Here is an 18284-nt window from a genome sequence, read left to right on the forward strand (position 1 = left end):
GTTTTTTTAGATCCAGCTGTAGGGGGCGTCCCATTTTTCGTATTCCCACCATGCATTTCGGTGGAACACGGTGGAACACTTTTTTTGTGTGGAGAACTCTATCTTGTATTTCTAGTATCTTTGATAATCACCCTCTATACTCCCTGGTAAAACTTACCTGTTGGTCTTACTTCTCGTTTGGGCCTGAAACCACCGTCACCACTAGGCCGGGCAGCCTGCACGCCAGCTTCAGCATTGTGGTATCTGTTATCTGTTCGGCTATTTGATCTATTCCGACCCCGTCCGGTGTAATTGTTATGCTGGGCCATAGATCTGCTTTTTCGCCGTACTGACGGGTCACCAGTATCCTCTACATATCCCTCCACATTGTCATTTGCATTTCCATGACCACCGAAGCTGTCGTGTGCGCTCACATTCAGTCTGTCAATATCAAAACGATTTGAAATAGAACTATGATTTATGACTGTTATTTTACTGCAGGGTGGTCGTGGAGAAAACCACATTTCGTTGGGGAAAAATAAATCATGTATTTTCTTTATTAGTTGACTTTAAAATCGATTAAATAATCATTTGAGACCCCTAATTTTTTTCAAAAGATTTCAAGCGACACCCGACCACGCCCACTTTCCTCTTGTCGGGGACATCGGACCCCCCCCCCCCAAGTCAGGCAAAGGACCCACCCCTGTGTTACTGTAATTACAAAAGTCAGACTCGCCCATCACCGTTTTACATGAAGTTCATTCATGCCAAACAATGCTGTTTGGCACTATTATCTCTCGTCACTCCCCCAAAACCATCCCCAACCCAACTAGATACAAACTACCACCGTTAAGTTGCATTTTGTCATAAGTAGGGCTACGGATCAATTTGCAATCATCAAAATTTTTAGGGCTAAGTTCGAGCCACCACAAAATTGAAAATCTCTCTCCAACGTACACCATACAATACATTTACCACCTTAATTTATAGGCTCCACCATTGATTAGGCCTAAAACAGTAACTTGCCTTTCTGTTGATGAATATTTTTGGTGTGCTTGTCTGCTGGAGTAACGGGAACCACGACCACCACCACGTGGACCTCGTCCGCGTCTAGAATGAAGGTTGTCCCGAGTATCGGACATGGCATTGCTTTATTCTTAGGCCTAAATGTACACATCAGAAGAATAATCAAATGGATTTGTTCTCACGGAAATTACATCGGTCGCTTAAAGCTCCTAACATCGATTTCATAGTCATTATTTGCAGGATAATTTCTTTGGTGCAAATTTAGATTTTGCAAACCCGAGCTAACAATTTCGGGATTGATAATTATGATACTGCTAATGACAATGCTGTATAAACAATACAATAATATACAGTACATGGGCCTATTAACGGAATGTTTAAAAAAATGTTGCCCCCACCGAGATTTAAACCCGGGATCTTCCGCTGTCTATACAGACGCCTAACCATCTATGCTACTGGGACTACCTAGCTTGAAGCAACTCAGTCTACACACTCTTATGCAAATAATACGTGGAACAAGGTTCTGGATTGAGAGATCAATATTATACCATACGATGCATCCATCTTTAGCACTTTAAACGACGGGAAGATGGGAAGAGGATCTTCGAAAAGATTTTTAAGAGTATATAAAATGTAAACTGTCCTACTGTATATAAGCTTCTTTTCTACTCTGATTTTCAAGCACCAAAATCATCTTTGTGAATATAGGCCTATATAACATTTCAGGAACACGGGTGGAGGCATTAGGCCTACATATTACGCTTTATACATAGAGCTATATATATATACATAGAGCTATATATATACTGTCTCTTATACACATCTAGATGTGTATAAGAGACAGAAACATTATCCTATTGTACAAATGAATTGTTATATTATTAATAATAAAATTTTTTAATGACATTTAAAAAAGTTATTGCATATACATATATAAGTGGAGTTGAATAGCTTGGTGGTTAAGATGCTTGCCTTCCAATTGCAGGGTCCTGGGTTCAATTCCTGTCAGTGTTGCAGAATTTTTTCTCACGACCAAAACAACTCCACTAAATCTCATATTGAGATTTAGTTTGTGTAAAAGCATCGTGTAAGGGATTGTCACCTAGTAGGACAGTGATATATTCGCTATTGACAATCCTTGGCACATGTATTGTGTGCCTAAATAAATAATAAAAATACATATAAATACTTAATTATTAATTTATTGTATTGGAAATTAAAAAAGGTATTGCATATAGGCCTAAACTACAAGACGGAACATAGGCCACACAAATCTTTAACATTTACATTACAATAACAGCCTAAATATTTAAAAGAAAACGTATTTATATCAATATAATAAATTAAATAAATTATTATTTAATCTATTTCTTTGTACACAAAAGACAGAGAATATACCATATTTGTTGAATGATATTGTTGAATGTATCGATATACGATGACATATATATAAAACTTGACACAAGTATAGGATAACAGTCATAAGGGATATGAATATTAATTCATTGTATCAAGAAATACGGTTAATGTTAAGTCTATACGTTATATTATAAAGAAGTTTATCAAATTAAAAGTATCTTTTTTTTCTTCTTCTTTTTGTTAAAGCACCCAAGACAAACATTTGATTCGTTTGAGTCGTGCAGCTTCGACTATTGTTAGTTCGATCCTACTTCGACAGACTTCACCATTATTGATTGTGGCAATTAGCATTCACTAATGATATTTACTTGTATGTTATTTTAATCTGATCATTATATAAACTACATAAGTAATTTAAATTTTAAATATTGTAAATATTGTGAATATTCATCTTTCTCCAAATGTATTATAACCTTACGTAATTCTTTCGTTTTGTAAAGTATTTCATCCTAGCGTAATAATAGGTGAATCTAAACAGAAACTCAGCTTTACCGTTGCTATGGTACGGTCAGTACAAACGGAACAACGTCGACTGTAACCTTGTTAAATATTGCAGGTTGACAACAGCATTTTTATACTTTATAAATACATTTTGACTTGCAATATGTCCGATCTTGGATCAGATTTTGATGAAGACGATCAAGGACCATATTTAGGAGTAAATATATGGTGTAATTTTTGTAAATTCACTGAGATTACTTACCCTGGCAGGCTTGGCTAGGCTAGCTTTAGTAGCCTATATGGGGTAAGGCAAGCTAGATGGGTCGGCTCATTTACTGGTGTGCCAGGTTAGGATACTAGGCTAGTAGTAGGCATAGGCCAAGTAGTAGTAGTACAGTACTAAAAATGCCGAGATAGGCCTAGGCCCTGGGGCTAGGCTAAGGCCTACACCTGTCTCTTATACACATCTAGATGTGTATAAGAGACAGTTAATTTATCAGGAATAAAATCATTTGATGATTTTAGGCCTATAGACTTTAACATGACGATGAACAGATTCAGTGATGTCTATGTTTTATATTTGAAGAAAGTATACATCGCTCTGCTTGCATTCGGCTTGGTCAACAATGCGTTGTTTCTGTACGTTATGTTCCGTGTACAACGTATGCACAGCGGGACAAATGCCTTACTGAGCAGCTTAGCTATATCTGATATGATATTTCTTTTCGTTGCCATTGGTGAGAAGATTGTTCGTTGTCACAGTAATTGGTGTGTCTATGATGTCCGTAATACGACAGTCTCAATTTTGTCACAGATTGTGATTGAGACTTCGTACCATGCGTCTTTGCTATCAATAACTCTAGTGGCGCATGTGAGGTATTCTTCTATATTCAAACATCGTATCGACAACAATCCATCTTTGATGAGACAAATTTTTAAACGATATCGAATAACATCTTTTTTCAATCTCGACACAACGAAAAAACAAATATCATTCGTCTGGATTACTGGGTTCACTTTTGCACTGATGCTACTACCATTAAAATTGAATTTTAAAGTGAATTGTCTAATTTGGCCTGATGATGATGTCTATTCCGCATATCCTATAGTTAGTGTGGAACTCCTTGAAGCAGACGGTATTCTGTGGGCATATGGTTGCCTGTCTCTTATACACATCTCTGGTTGCCATAATGAAAATTGATTCATTACTTCAAGGAAATGGAGATAATTGTGTGTGGAATCTCAATTTCGAAGAAAAGAAGTTAAAAATTGAAGAATGGATACGTGCAAGACAATAATTGCCTGTAATTCATATTTATAAAAAAAAAACAGAAAAAAGAACAATGCTTGAATAAATGTTGAATCTCTAAACAATACACTCCAAAATGTTCATAATTATGCAAATCACGCCACTGAGTAACGATCTAATTAAGTCCCATCCCAACCATATTATGAATATAAAAGCAGTGTCGTCATAAGGAATCTTCAATTGGTCTGCATTTTACGACAAGCCGTTAGTATGTTTAGACCAAGCGCAGCAATAGAACATCAATCCGCTGTTATTTATATTAATTGACGTAGAACCTGACTTGAAAATACCTATCTTACATTTCTCTTGTCGCTTAATCAAGTCAGTGAATCATCTCAGCTACAATTTAGACGATACTTGTACACAGATGGTACTCGAGATGTTTACATGTGCGCTTTCAAATTAAACTCTTTGGGTATCTTAAACAATGTATCCATGACAAATGCGTTTTTATCGTGATTAGACAAGGAAAAACATCAACGCGTGTGAACGCGTATTTTGCAAATGCTATAAATAGCTCGTCGAAGAAACGGAAAACGAAACGTGCTGAAAACGAATGGATTGCGTTCCTATTATTGAATTATGTTCCGACTGTCCGTGATTAAGTCATTGTAACGACGGTTTTCGGCATTTACCGCCTACAAATGGCGTATATAGATGACTGCGACGAGTACTTTAATTTATCAGGAATAAAATCATTTGATGATTTTAGGCCTATAGACTTTAACATGACGATGAACAGATTCAGTGATGTCTATGTTTTATATTTGAAGAAAGTATACATCGCTCTGCTTGCATTCGGCTTGGTCAACAATGCGTTGTTTCTGTACGTTATGTTCCGTGTACAACGTATGCACAGCGGGACAAATGCCTTACTGAGCAGCTTAGCTATATCTGATATGATATTTCTTTTCGTTGCCATTGGTGAGAAGATTGTTCGTTGTCACAGTAATTGGTGTGTCTATGATGTCCGTAATACGACAGTCTCAATTTTGTCACAGATTGTGATTGAGACTTCGTACCATGCGTCTTTGCTATCAATAACTCTAGTGGCGCATGTGAGGTATTCTTCTATATTCAAACATCGTATCGACAACAATCCATCTTTGATGAGACAAATTTTTAAACGATATCGAATAACATCTTTTTTCAATCTCGACACAACGAAAAAACAAATATCATTCGTCTGGATTACTGGGTTCACTTTTGCACTGATGCTACTACCATTAAAATTGAATTTTAAAGTGAATTGTCTAATTTGGCCTGATGATGATGTCTATTCCGCATATCCTATAGTTAGTGTGGAACTCCTTGAAGCAGACGGTATTCTGTGGGCATATGGTTGCTTAATGGAAGGGTTACCGTTTGCTCTTGCATTTGTCTTTAGTTGCTATTGCTACTTGAAGTTGATTCGAGCATACTCCGATCACGTTAAACGATCGGCTACCGAAGGAAGACATAAACAACGGCGCCATCGTTTGAGCACAATGCTTGCCCTCAACAATACCATATACTTCGTGTGTTTAGCACCTTACTGTGTGCCTTATTTAATCGGAGGTCTTATATATTTCTTCAATCAGACGGCAGGAAAATCATTGGTAGATTACTTAAAATTTGGAGGAATAGTTGGCGATTTCTTAGTCGGTGCTTTATACCTTAATGCTTCTATTTCTGCGTCGTTGTACACAACAATCAGCCCAAGCTACAGGCGTGCATATCGAGAAGCCCTATGTTGTCAGAATTCGTGAACTTTTTAATGTCAATGTTTATCAAGAAAAGCATAAATAATTGCAACCAAAGTATAATCAAAACCAAGTTCGTCGATAATTAGGGCAGAACATAACAACTTAATAAAAGGCCTGCCTTAAAATGAGGATGGGGGCGGGGTGGGGTGCATCAGATAATTTCAAGCAGGACATTGTGTATTCGATCGATATTATTTGCGAAACCTGAATAGGCTATACGATGTGAGGCGTTAGTAGCAGCTATAATAGGTTTTATATTGAAAACTTGGGCACGAACAACTTTAACTTTTTTAATTCAATTTTATTTTATATTGTATTGCGTCTCATCAATTTGTATATGAAATGGTATAACTTTTAGGCCTGCATTTCGCATTTTGATGTAGAGTATCTTAGTTTGTTTTGTACAGCAGATTTGATGCTACTTTAAAGTTAGTGGTTCACACAAGCCACACAAGAGATGTTGCATTGCGTTTTAGTCTAAATTGCTCTTACGTTTAGTTGAGTATCTAGGGGTGGCGAGAATGCTACCCCAGTCTTCCCCATTGAGAATGTCCGAAGCAAAAAAATCACGCTCAAATTAGTAGCTGAAAATCGAAAAAATCGAACCCCCTCACCTCACCTTCGCGTCCCTTATCAGACCTCCACCCACCCAAGACTCATAAATACGCCACTGTTTACGTTAGGCTATTATAATACACATACAATAACCGTGGCTTTTGGAAAATCAGGGTTGGTTGGTGTCTGCATTTTTATAGGCTGATGACCTAATTCTATAATTCAGGTCCAGTCACCTATTTTGGATGATAAAATTGTACAACTCTGCTTAATCATGGTAAAGATCGAATCTGTGATATTATGTGAAATCATTATTAAAGCTTTAAAGATGCTTTTTAGTGTGGAATGTATTACGCGCCTCTTTTTGTTAATAATACATATCTTTAAAAGAATCCTAGATTCCAAGATTTGGCGATTTTGTTACATGTTATTGCTAAACTAAGTGAATTCTGTCATTTTGTTTATTTTTATAGACTTGCATTTAAAAAAAAAAGCTGAGGGGACACCCGGATTTGAACCAGGGACCTCTCGATCTGCAGTCGAATGCTCTACCACTGAGCTATATCCCCTTCGCGTTTGAGAAATGAAAAATAGCTTATTTGTTTCAGAAAGCCACGTTAACAAAAGCTTCTGGGCTTGTATACTTGCTGTTGTGGTTAGTTGGTTAAAGGTATTCATAATAGATTACGTGTCACACGCATCATTAGTTTTTCATTGAGTATTTATGCCGCAGTATGATGCATAGTAATATATGTGTCTTTCTAGTGAATTTGAGGTCGTTTGCTGCAACAAAATGATATTGAATAGATTTTCTAATATTAGTATTAGTAGACTTATACTGCAGAATGACACATCCTTAAATTGACGTGTCCCCTCAATTCAAAAGGCCAGGGGGACACGACCTTTGGCATTAACACCGATAAAAATTCATATAATGAGGACATTGTAAAGCGCATTGAGGCTTTTTTGCGGAATGCGCTATAGAAGTGGAATTATTATTTTTACCGGAAAATTAGTTCCATTGACAAGGGCCAAAATTGACAATAATACGAAGAGGAATAGCAGTGTGGGCCAATTTCCAGAAAAGTTGGGGTTTAAAACTAAAAGCCCAACTGATGATCAATAAATCACTGATATGTATAAACGATTTTCATTTTATTTAAGTTTAATCTAGGCCTATTAATAGCGGATATACCATATATTTAATATTCTTTTTGGTTCAGGCAAGCACTTTTTCTTCACCTCTCTTTAAAAAAAAATTATTTTTAATTTTTATTTCAAATCATCATCCAGCAGCGAAAAGACAATTGTAGGATGCATTAGGCCTAATACATTATGTCTAGGCATTATAATAAAAACATTATCCTATTGTACAAATGAATTGTTATATTATTAATAATAAAATTTTTTAATGACATTTAAAAAAGTTATTGCATATACATATATAAGTGGAGTTGAATAGCTTGGTGGTTAAGATGCTTGCCTTCCAATTGCAGGGTCCTGGGTTCAATTCCTGTCAGTGTTGCAGGATTTTTTCTCACGACCAAAACAACTCCACTCCCTAAATCTCATATTGAGATTTAGTTTGTGTAAAAGCATCGTGTAAGGGATTGTCACCTACAAGTAGGACAGTGATATATTCGCTATTGACAATCCTTGGCACATGTATTGTGTGCCTAAATAAATAATAAAAATAATAAAAATACATATAAATACTTAATTATTAATTTATTGTATTGGAAATTAAAAAAGGTATTGCATATAGGCCTAAACTACAAGACGGAACATAGGCCACACAAATCTTTAACATTTACATTACAATAACAGCCTAAATATTTAAAAGAAAACGTATTTATATCAATATAATAAATTAAATAAATTATTATTTAATCTATTTCTTTGTACACAAAAGACAGAGAATATACCATATTTGTTGAATGATATTGTTGAATGTATCGATATACGATGACATATATATAAAACTTGACACAAGTATAGGATAACAGTCATAAGGGATATGAATATTAATTCATTGTATCAAGAAATACGGTTAATGTTAAGTCTATACGTTATATTATAAAGAAGTTTATCAAATTAAAAGTATCTTTTTTTTCTTCTTCTTTTTGTTAAAGCACCCAAGACAAACATTTGATTCGTTTGAGTCGTGCAGCTTCGACTATTGTTAGTTCGATCCTACTTCGACAGACTTCACCATTATTGATTGTGGCAATTAGCATTCACTAATGATATTTACTTGTATGTTATTTTAATCTGATCATTATATAAACTACATAAGTAATTTAAATTTTAAATATTGTAAATATTGTGAATATTCATCTTTCTCCAAATGTATTATAACCTTACGTAATTCTTTCGTTTTGTAAAGTATTTCATCCTAGCGTAATAATAGGTGAATCTAAACAGAAACTCAGCTTTACCGTTGCTATGGTACGGTCAGTACAAACGGAACAACGTCGACTGTAGCCTTGTCAAATATTGCAGGTTGACAACAGCATTTTTATACTTTATAAATACATTTTGACTTGCAATATGTCCGATCTTGGATCAGATTTTGATGAAGACGATCAAGGACCATATTTAGGAGTAAATATATGGTGTAATTTTTGTAAATTCACTGAGATTACTTACCCTGGCAGGCTTGGCTAGGCTAGCTTTAGTAGCCTATATGGGGTAAGGCAAGCTAGATGGGTCGGCTCATTTACTGGTGTGCCAGGTTAGGATACTAGGCTAGTAGTAGGCATAGGCCAAGTAGTAGTAGTACAGTACTAAAAATGCCGAGATAGGCCTAGGCCCTGGGGCTAGGCTAAGGCCTACACAGCACACTCATGAATTCTAGACCTTGTTGACCTAGCCTGGGTCTGGCCTAAAAAGGGACTAGGCCTAGGCGAGGCCTACTCTACTGCTACTAGGCCTAGTAGTACTACTACAACAGACAGACAGTACTACACTAGGCCCTACTAGGCTAAGTAGTAGTAGTAGTATACTGTAAAATATTTTAATTGCAAGGATGATGCCACAAAAACTAGCCTAGGCCTAAGGCCCAGTAGTAGGTGGTATTATGCTAGTCATTCCGGTGTAGGACTATTTTGTGTCCGCCAACAAGTTTGGCTGCGACCACTGATATATGATACACAATTTGTATTGTGCGTTTTCAGTCAATTCCATTTTAATGAAATACTATTATTAGTATTAAATATCCTAATTTTAAAATAATATTGATAGTTGTAATAGTAAGTATTTTTTATTGAATTAAGTGATAAAAAGACTGATGGGAAAGGTTTAACATATGTATTTATTCAGTTAAACGTGAGAAGCCCAGATCAGGCATAACATACAAGAAACGAACATAATCTAGATAATCAGCCAGTGGCTTTATCTCAAAACCAATATTTAATTATTTTATTATTTATATATCATGATATTTTGATTAATTAATTAATTATTTATTTATTTATAAATAATATTTTTAGTATTGTACTGTTGTATTTTAGATATATATATTTGTATATATTTTTACAGGTGCCATAGCTTTTTTCTTCTTTCTTGGGGCTGCCAAACTTTAAACAGGAACCTTGTTTCTTCTTGGCTTTGAGATTTTTAAGGCTTATTTTCATTAAAATGTGTCTTTATTTAGGAATATGAAGGTGAACGCAATGAGAAAGATGAACGACATGGGCATGGTAAAGCTACACTTCCAAATGAAGATATTTATGAAGGTCTTTATGAAAATGGCAAAAGGCATGGTCAGGTAAGTCCTCATTGGTTCATTTGATATTAGTACAATATTAATTTACAATTAGGATTAGATCTAATTGTTCCTTTACTAAGTATCTAATATTTTTACATAATTTACGCAGGGTATGTACAGTCTCAATTGTCTGGTCATTCCTATGTTCAATAATGGTTTATTTTGTCAGGGAATTGTCATTGGTTCTTCATTTTAATCACCTTTTAACATATAGAAGCGACAAATTTTCTGTTCAATAATTATCATGGATATTGCGTTTATCTTCCCCAAATTTCTCAACATGCTAATTGTTTTACCATATTTGTTTGTCTGTCATTCAGATTCCTCTTCAGAATTCTATTGATAATTCCATGATTCCATTTGTTCCTCCACACCAGTTGTTAGCTCATTATGTTAAACATTTATTCAATATTATCATTTAATACTAAATTGTATATTTCTTAAATACCTTTTTTTTTTATTTCAGGGATTGTACAAATTCAAAAATGGGGCACGGTATACAGGTGAATATAAACACAACAAGAAACATGGTTCCGGCACATTTATTTATCCAGATGGTTCAAGATATGAAGGTATATGATATCAAATGACAACCTTTACTTCCATTAAAAGCTTAAAATTTGATTGTACTAGTAGAATGTCTCTTACAATGTAATCAATTTTTTTTAAAAACATTCTAATCAATTTCAAGTTGTGTAATCAGTTGAGAAAGGTGTTAAATTTGAACAACAATAACTAGATGGATATAAACTAATCATAAAATACATTGTATAAATATACTTAATATAATATTATCATTATCTGCACTTTTGTTTTAGGTGGTGAATTTAGCTCGCCCGGGGCCCCCCTATAATTTGTTTTTTAATTAAAAAAAGAATTGAGAAAAAAGGAAAATATTGTATATTCAAATTTAAGTCTGAGAATTTCATTTTCGGCCATCCCGAGGTGCAATAATCATAAATTTCCTTACCTCAGCCGCAACCATAATGGTATTGACATCACCCCCCCATCCCCGCATATCTTTGAAAGTCTTTCCCTGGGCCCTCTCTATTCTGGATAGACCACTGGGCATCTTTCTGCTTCAAGTCTTTGCTATCTAATAATGATGAAAGCCATTATCCCTTAATAGAGCCTTACGTCCTATCACAGTTTGTCTTGCATGATGCAAATCATTGCCAATCTTATTCAATCCATCCACGCTGTTTTACGTTTCCCTCAATAGTACAGAGTACTAAAGTTCTCTTCTCTTTGCTTCCAATGACCATGTTTTGCAAATTTCCTTTTCTTTATTAGCTAAAAAGCTTTAATATTTTATTCCAATCATTTCATGAACTCTTCATTAAGGACTTTGACTTCTTTTTGTGGACATACAATAGATATATTAACTTGAATAGTTTGTGGAATATAATTGATAATAAATATGTTGTTTTATTTAGGGAATTGGGTTGATGACCAGAGACATGGCTACGGAACATACACATATCCCAACGGAGACGCATATGAGGGGGAATGGCAGAGTCATAAACGGCATGGACAGGGAGTGTACACCTATAAAGATACAGGCTCTAAATATGTAGGAACCTGGGTGGAAGGCAAGAGAGATGGTGCGGGAGAACTGATACATAATAACCACAGATACCAAGGGTTATGGGTAGACGACCAGGTAGGAGCAATTATTCTGTTTATTAAATATTTATTTTGAAAATAATAATACCAAATTTAGAAACATCACTGGCTCCTTTGGGTCAGGGGTGCATTGAGACAACCCTGTTGTGTATTTGCATGTTAAGTTTTCTGTTTATGTCTTGGTATTTCATATTTGTAACCAGTTGCTTTGTGATTAGTTCTGCTAATGCTAGGATGTACCAGTATTTTCAAACAGTGTGTTAAGTTCTTCTACAATCAGAACATAACAGTACACAACAAAAAAGTAATATTCATATTAAATGAATTTGTTGACTAATTTTAAATGTTGTAATGTTTAATGTATGTAACCAGTACGTGTTTATTTCAGACTCAGGGTAAAGGGAAGTATGTATTTGACATTGGATGTGAACAGCATGGCCAGTATGTGCTTATTGAACAGGTCAGTATATCTTAAACAAAATTTGCACAAAAGTGCTCTTTGTGCAGATTTTGTTTCCAGTCCCGAAATTTGATTATAATTAATCTTGTTCACATTATTATTAGTAGTTCAAAGAGGTAAATCCTACTAGTTTATTTAATTTTGAGGGTGATTTTTCTCAAAACAAGTTTTCCAAATATCTTATAAATATATGTTTTCCAAATATCTTATAAATATATTTTTTCCAAACTCCAACAGCTCACACCTCTGTATGTACTTATCCTAGGAAAGCTATTTAAAAACCAAAATTAGCGTATATGTGGATATACCATTAACTACTGTATGCAACTCATTTTGCGGTTATATGTCACATAAGTACAATGTAAAGTGTACTAATGTATATGAAGTTTGTAAATTGATAATTATAGAAATACACTATCAATTATTTATGGTTTTAAATCATTCAACAGAATCAAGGGGGCGAAAATGAGGAGGAGGAAGCACAGACTGTGATGATTCCAAAGTGGAGAGCTGGTGAAATAACAGCAATTAGTCAACGCAACCCTGCGGCTGAACAGCTTGCAGAGCAGAGGAAAGCCGAAGAAAATGAAGACGGTGAAGGAGAAAATGGTAAACAATTATGTTATTAATGTTTTTTGGCTGGGCTCTTGGGGACCTCGGCAACCGCAATGCAGCACCAGTACCGACATGTAATGGATACATTGTACCATATCCCGCTTAAATCTCACGCAAGGATCATTTGAAGAGTAGAACGATCTGATTCAAATTATAGCATGTTGCTGGCTGGGTTAGAACCAGGGCCTACAGAGCAAGAAGCAGGAACAATAATAATAATTCATTATCTGTCCTCATCCTAATCAGAAATTGGAAATTTGGGCTGCGGCCCCTCTGCAGCTGCAGTACAGCGCCACCCTACTTATCTTTCAGCCAAACGCTCAGCATTAATAATGTTCATATAATTATTTGTAGATATTATTTTTTGTATTACTGTTACTATTTTTTAAATAATTACAATTACACTTATTAATGGTATTATAGTATTATTATTAATGATATTTTTTTTAATTATGATTATCATTATTACTGTATTTAACAGTCATTCAAGTTTATATATTATGATTATTTATCTATTTGTTTGTTGTGTTTACGGTGCTATGCAGCAAACTTTATTTGAATATATTCAATACATGTTGCTTCCAGTAAACTTATTTAAACCTCTATTTTTTTTATTACTGTGCAAATCAATTATTTTTATTAAAGGTCCGATAATGATCTACATCTAAGTACAAACTAACTATATCCAGACTATCAAATTTTTGTGACAACAAATTCCAGTGTTTTGCCATATATGGGCATGTTGACTTCATCACACCCATATATGGGTGAACGCTGGTATTTGTCATATAAAACTTGATCATGTGGACAGAGCTATACTTTAAATGAGACAGTACATTTGATTTGATCGTATTAAAAAATTATTAGCTGAAGAAACACAAGAAGGAGAAACTGAAGAACTGGCTAAAACAGAGGAAAAGCCGCATGAAGGTAGAGGTCATGATGTGTGCAGTGCCTAGCAATTCCCTTCACTATGTCTCCTGTTTACAGATGGGATATTGTTACTAATTCTCTATGCAAACTGAGTGTATCTTTCTTTTATAACTAATTAATATTTTTTTTTAATTACATCTATATTTTTACTTTTGATGTTTTGCTGTAATATTATCATTGTGATCTATCGTCATCTTCAGTACACTTTGATAGTCCTTGTTGATAATACTTAATAATATAATACCACTACCTGCCACATATATACAAGTCTAATGTTTGATAGTTCAGTATGTACATGGTTCAACTCGTACTGTAATGCATATGGAAGAGGAGCTGGGTTTGTGACCAAATTTTTCATTAGGTTAATGCTATATAAAAGCCAGATTTTGCTTGACAAAACAATCATGGCACATGACTAACCTAATCTGTGTGTAGTACCTGTGATTGAAGAAAAAATTGCATGTGATTAATTTCACCTAACAAAAGTGAACCATGATGAAACGTCACCTAACAAAAGTGCACTGTGATGAAACATCAGCTAACAAAAGTGCATTCTGATTAACTTCATTAGAACAAAGCATTTCATGACTTATGATTTGCCTTTTATAAGCATTCCATATTGTGCAACATCAGAAAATGCTGTGCACCACATTATCCATAACCTGAGCAGTTAGGACATCCATATAAAAAAAATCTCTCATAGCTTCATGCCCTTAATGACGTGGGTAGTGTTAAAGGTCAAGGCAAATAAAAGACATGACATGACTGGGCATGACTGATGGACATCCATCTATTTGCATTTACAAACCCATATGTTCGCTCTGTGTTAGCTCTTGACGCCATCTGCTGATGTTGAACTGGTTATTGTTAATTAACGTCTATTTTCAGGTTTTTGTTATGTTGCAGCATAAAATCGCCGAGCTACACAGTGTTCATCTGCTGTAAAAAATTATGGTAGATAATTTAATGAATGTTTACAGTATTTGGCTAATATTCATAAAGACCAAAAGTTGTTGAGTAATAATGCTCAGTAAAAATTCAGACAATACTAGTTGCAATATTGTTTGTATATTTGCACTGACCTTTGACATGTCATGTGCATGTGAAACTACAACTACTAGTTCAAAAGCAAGAATCCTATTCAACAGCCTCAAATCAGGTGTAATGTGATTCAGTGGTCACACATGATTCAATGACCTGGAATGGAAGGCACAATAGAGGCTGCAGCATTATTTGTTTGTAGATTGAACCAAAATGATTGAATAACCAACTTCTCTTTTACTACACCAACTGCGTACCATACCCATGACAGTACAATAGTCGGGACAGTATTTGTCAGTGGTAGGACCCCTGTTGATTGGTTTTCTTTTTTTTATCTTGAATTTGAGCACATGGTGGTGGTTGTTAGTATTATAGTAGTGTTGGTGAGGAGGAGGATGATGATTGGATTGAAGCGGGCTGACCTTATCCAGTTGATTTCTTCTTGTGGTGATTGGGCATTTCACTGAGAGCCAATCCCTTATTCTTTTCTGAAGAGTGGACTTTGGTCTTTAATGTGCACATGGGCCATATTGCACATAAGGCTTTCTGATATATTATTTTATTCAATAATAGTTGTAACTTGTAATTGATATTTTGAAAGGGCACTTTAAATAAGGGGGTTTCTTTCAAACTTCCGAAACACCCTAGGCTAAGCTCTTGGTTTGACACTTGCTGTGACTAAAACCTTCAGTCCTCCCATTATGTTTTTGTTTTTTGAAGTACAAGAATACAAAATGCTTACAAATGATATCTGCGTCCTATTTTATTCTTCAGACGCTGAAGGTGAGGTTAAGGCAGAGGCAGAAAATAACGGCCAAGTGGAGACAGAAGATAACCAGGAAGGAGGAGACCAGGAAGCAGAGGAGCAGCCACAACCTTCTCCTGTTCCTGAAGAACAAGAAGATGCAGAATGATCACAAATGTTTGGAATTCCTTTCTTTAAAAATAATCTCATAAATCCTATATTATAACAGATTGGTTCATACACAATGGCTTGATATTTCCACTATATAAACAATAAAAGCACACAAAATACATGAATTGTAATTGATTTCTTAAAACCTTTTAATAGTTGGCAGTTTGGAGAAAATAATTCCAAAAGTTTTATTCTCCACGCGACTTCGTTTTGAACTGTATATAATATGTCTATAAATATTGTTATTATGGAAGTTCATAATAAATTTGCTTTTGTGCTCAAAGTTTTATGGCTTATGTAATTTTATTGTCAATGTCGCGCCAAAATTATTGCAGAACAAAAAAAAGTCTGGCAGACCGATTTTAGCCCCGGACCAAATTTTCCTGAGATGAGCCTGATTTCCTCTTCTACCAGGTTTTTAGGTTTCAATTTATTTCTTTTCCATGACAATTTTTATGATATGAATGCTTGTATAGAAAATCTCAACTATCAAGTGCTTTGCATGCCAAAAGGTTCTGTGCAGTAGACCATTCCGCTAAGCCCACCCCCTTGGATCGTTGATAAGGTCCACAAAAAGACAGAAAAAACATAAGCAAACACGTGCGTTTGTGGGACACCATGTGTGTTTGTTAAACACGCGGGTATTCCTGGCTCTGTTCTGATTGGTCAGTTGTTAAGTTTGATTGACACTCAGTGACGGCTCCAGGATAAATTCTCCTTGGGGGGGGGCTTTGTGCTTGTAGGCCTGAAGAGGGGGAGAGGTGTTCCCCCCTCTCCAGATGCAATTTTTTTCTAAATAGGGACCTCTGGATGGAAATGGCACTCTACGACTGTGAAAGACATGTTTTGGCTCGGTGAAGGCCTGCTTTTAAATTTTTTTTTTTTTTGGTCCAACAAGCTCAGGGAGGGGGTGGGGTTTGACTTGTCAAACATTACACTACAGTCAATGACTGCGAATGTTTCTTGGCAGAGGACATCCAGTGCAAGAGGTAACCTTTTTGCGCTGCGCAACATTGCTAAAAAATAAATCATTTTCCGTCAAGGCAAGAGCAGGCATTCCAGGATTCAAAGAAGGTGGTGCTGAAGAGAGAATCTGGACCACGTCAACGCCACCATTGTTGCTGCTGAGGTGTGAAAATTTTCAGTATTTTCTACCTCGGATATCCGTATACCTTTTTAAACTGTTCATATTTGACTAATTGAGTCAACAAAAACAAAAATTAATAATACTTTTTAATTGTGACATAAATTTGAGCTTCACTGTTGATTGGTGTGGTGTGATTCTCATCAAATGACCAGAATGATATATCATCCTGAAATAATCATTCAGGAAACTATAAGACGAGTTGTATTGTGATTTCTTATAAATATTTAATAAATATAAAGCTGATTATTGATATAATATTAAGCTAGATAAAATCACCATGTGGCGGACCCAGCAATTTGATATAGAGGGTGCCCAGTGAGGGACTTTCACATATTTGAAGGTCTGCACCACCTTAGTCACAGCACTGTTGCGATTGAGGTAAGAACATTTAGGATTATGGCAACTGCAGAATTTTATGTTTTTCCTTTAATTTTGAAAAAAATAGGGGTGTGGACTGCTCAATAGATATTCTTGTAATCTTGAAATTTTACGGAAAATTAAAAACAAAATAAAAAGCACAAAAAACGTGCTGATAATAAGCCTTGGATTGTACTGAATTGAAATAACAGACTCGATGGGTTAATCAAATTTACTAATTATCTAATGTATATACAGAAGTAACGTATGATTGTCCACATTAAAATTTACCGGTACCTTATAAAAGGAAATACGTGAAAAAACCCCTGCAAACCATTATCCAACTGGTAGCTGGTCTTATTTTCTATCTATGTTTATAACATATTGGAAATAATAATACTGTACATTTTTTTGAAGCATGAATTAACGTAATCATAACATAGGAAAATCCAACTTTTTTGCAATTCCAGGTAAAGTTAATGCTCTAAAAGAAAACAGAATAAAAAAAAAAAGCTGTAGCAATTATCACCAAAAACTTAAATTTGGATATAATTTCTTTTTTTCTGCATTTTTTTTTTTTTTAAATAATTTTGAAAAAAAAAAATGGCTGGCTGCCTCCTTGATTCCGCCAGTGTATGGTGGACAGGGTACCGCACACACTGATCTCTATTAGTATACAGAGGTAGAGGTCAGTGGTGCCGCGCCAGAGAGTAGTGCCGAACTAATTGTACTCGCGCGGCGCTATTGTACTTATAGTATTAGCCCATATAGGTACATTAGTATCACCCCGAGCACCCCTGGATACGGCACAGAAAAATCCAGCTTTGTTTTTTATATGATGCTATGTCTAAGTTGGTGGCGCCAGTAGCTGATCAAGCAAGCAGGCTCGAGAGCATGTCATTCTGTTGAAAAAACACTGCTTAAAAAACGTATTTTTACAGTCTGA

General features: G+C 35.2%; 3 protein-coding genes and 1 non-coding gene across 5 annotated transcripts in view; 2 read left to right on the forward strand and 2 right to left on the reverse strand.

The window, feature by feature from the left end:
- The window catches only part of LOC117114931 (NFX1-type zinc finger-containing protein 1-like), a 12451-nt gene extending 7858 nt beyond the window's left edge, over positions 1 to 4593 (reverse strand). Inside the window, exons 1-3 of the mRNA XM_033258554.1 lie at positions 4474 to 4593; positions 1006 to 1142; positions 158 to 420 (exon numbers count right to left, since the gene is read on the reverse strand). Of these exons, the coding sequence (XP_033114445.1) occupies positions 158 to 420; positions 1006 to 1121 (379 nt within the window). The 5' untranslated portion in view covers positions 1122 to 1142; positions 4474 to 4593. The remainder of the gene's footprint in view (positions 1 to 157; positions 421 to 1005; positions 1143 to 4473) is intronic.
- Positions 4594 to 4763: 170 nt separating this feature from the next.
- On the forward strand, positions 4764 to 6579 carry LOC117114932 (apelin receptor-like). Its single transcript, XM_033258556.1, has one exon. It carries the CDS (start codon positions 4819 to 4821, stop codon positions 5920 to 5922), a length of 1104 nt encoding a protein of 367 aa, XP_033114447.1. The 5' UTR covers positions 4764 to 4818; the 3' UTR covers positions 5923 to 6579.
- A 392-nt stretch (positions 6580 to 6971) lies between these two features.
- Positions 6972 to 7043, reverse strand: Trnac-gca. The gene has a single exon. It is a non-coding gene; the product is annotated as a tRNA-Cys (tRNA).
- Positions 7044 to 8929: 1886 nt separating this feature from the next.
- Positions 8930 to 16118, forward strand: LOC117114934 (radial spoke head 1 homolog). Of its 2 annotated transcripts, XM_033258559.1 has the most exons (8): positions 8930 to 9078; positions 10130 to 10243; positions 10710 to 10815; positions 11680 to 11906; positions 12258 to 12329; positions 12779 to 12938; positions 13812 to 13874; positions 15693 to 16118. In XM_033258559.1, the coding sequence occupies exons 1-8, from the start codon at positions 9025 to 9027 to the stop codon at positions 15830 to 15832; spliced, it is 936 nt and encodes a 311-aa protein (XP_033114450.1). In that variant the 5' UTR covers positions 8930 to 9024; the 3' UTR covers positions 15833 to 16118. The 2 variants fall into 2 exon arrangements, with proteins under 2 accessions (XP_033114450.1, XP_033114451.1); XM_033258560.1 differs by lacking the exon at positions 13812 to 13874.
- The last annotated feature ends 2166 nt before the right edge of the window (positions 16119 to 18284 follow it).

Source organism: Anneissia japonica, unplaced genomic scaffold (genome assembly GCF_011630105.1).
Source record: "Anneissia japonica isolate Jap-2015-1 unplaced genomic scaffold, ASM1163010v1 scaffold288189_len579620_cov203, whole genome shotgun sequence".
Classification (NCBI taxonomy): domain Eukaryota; kingdom Metazoa; phylum Echinodermata; class Crinoidea; order Comatulida; family Comatulidae; genus Anneissia; species Anneissia japonica.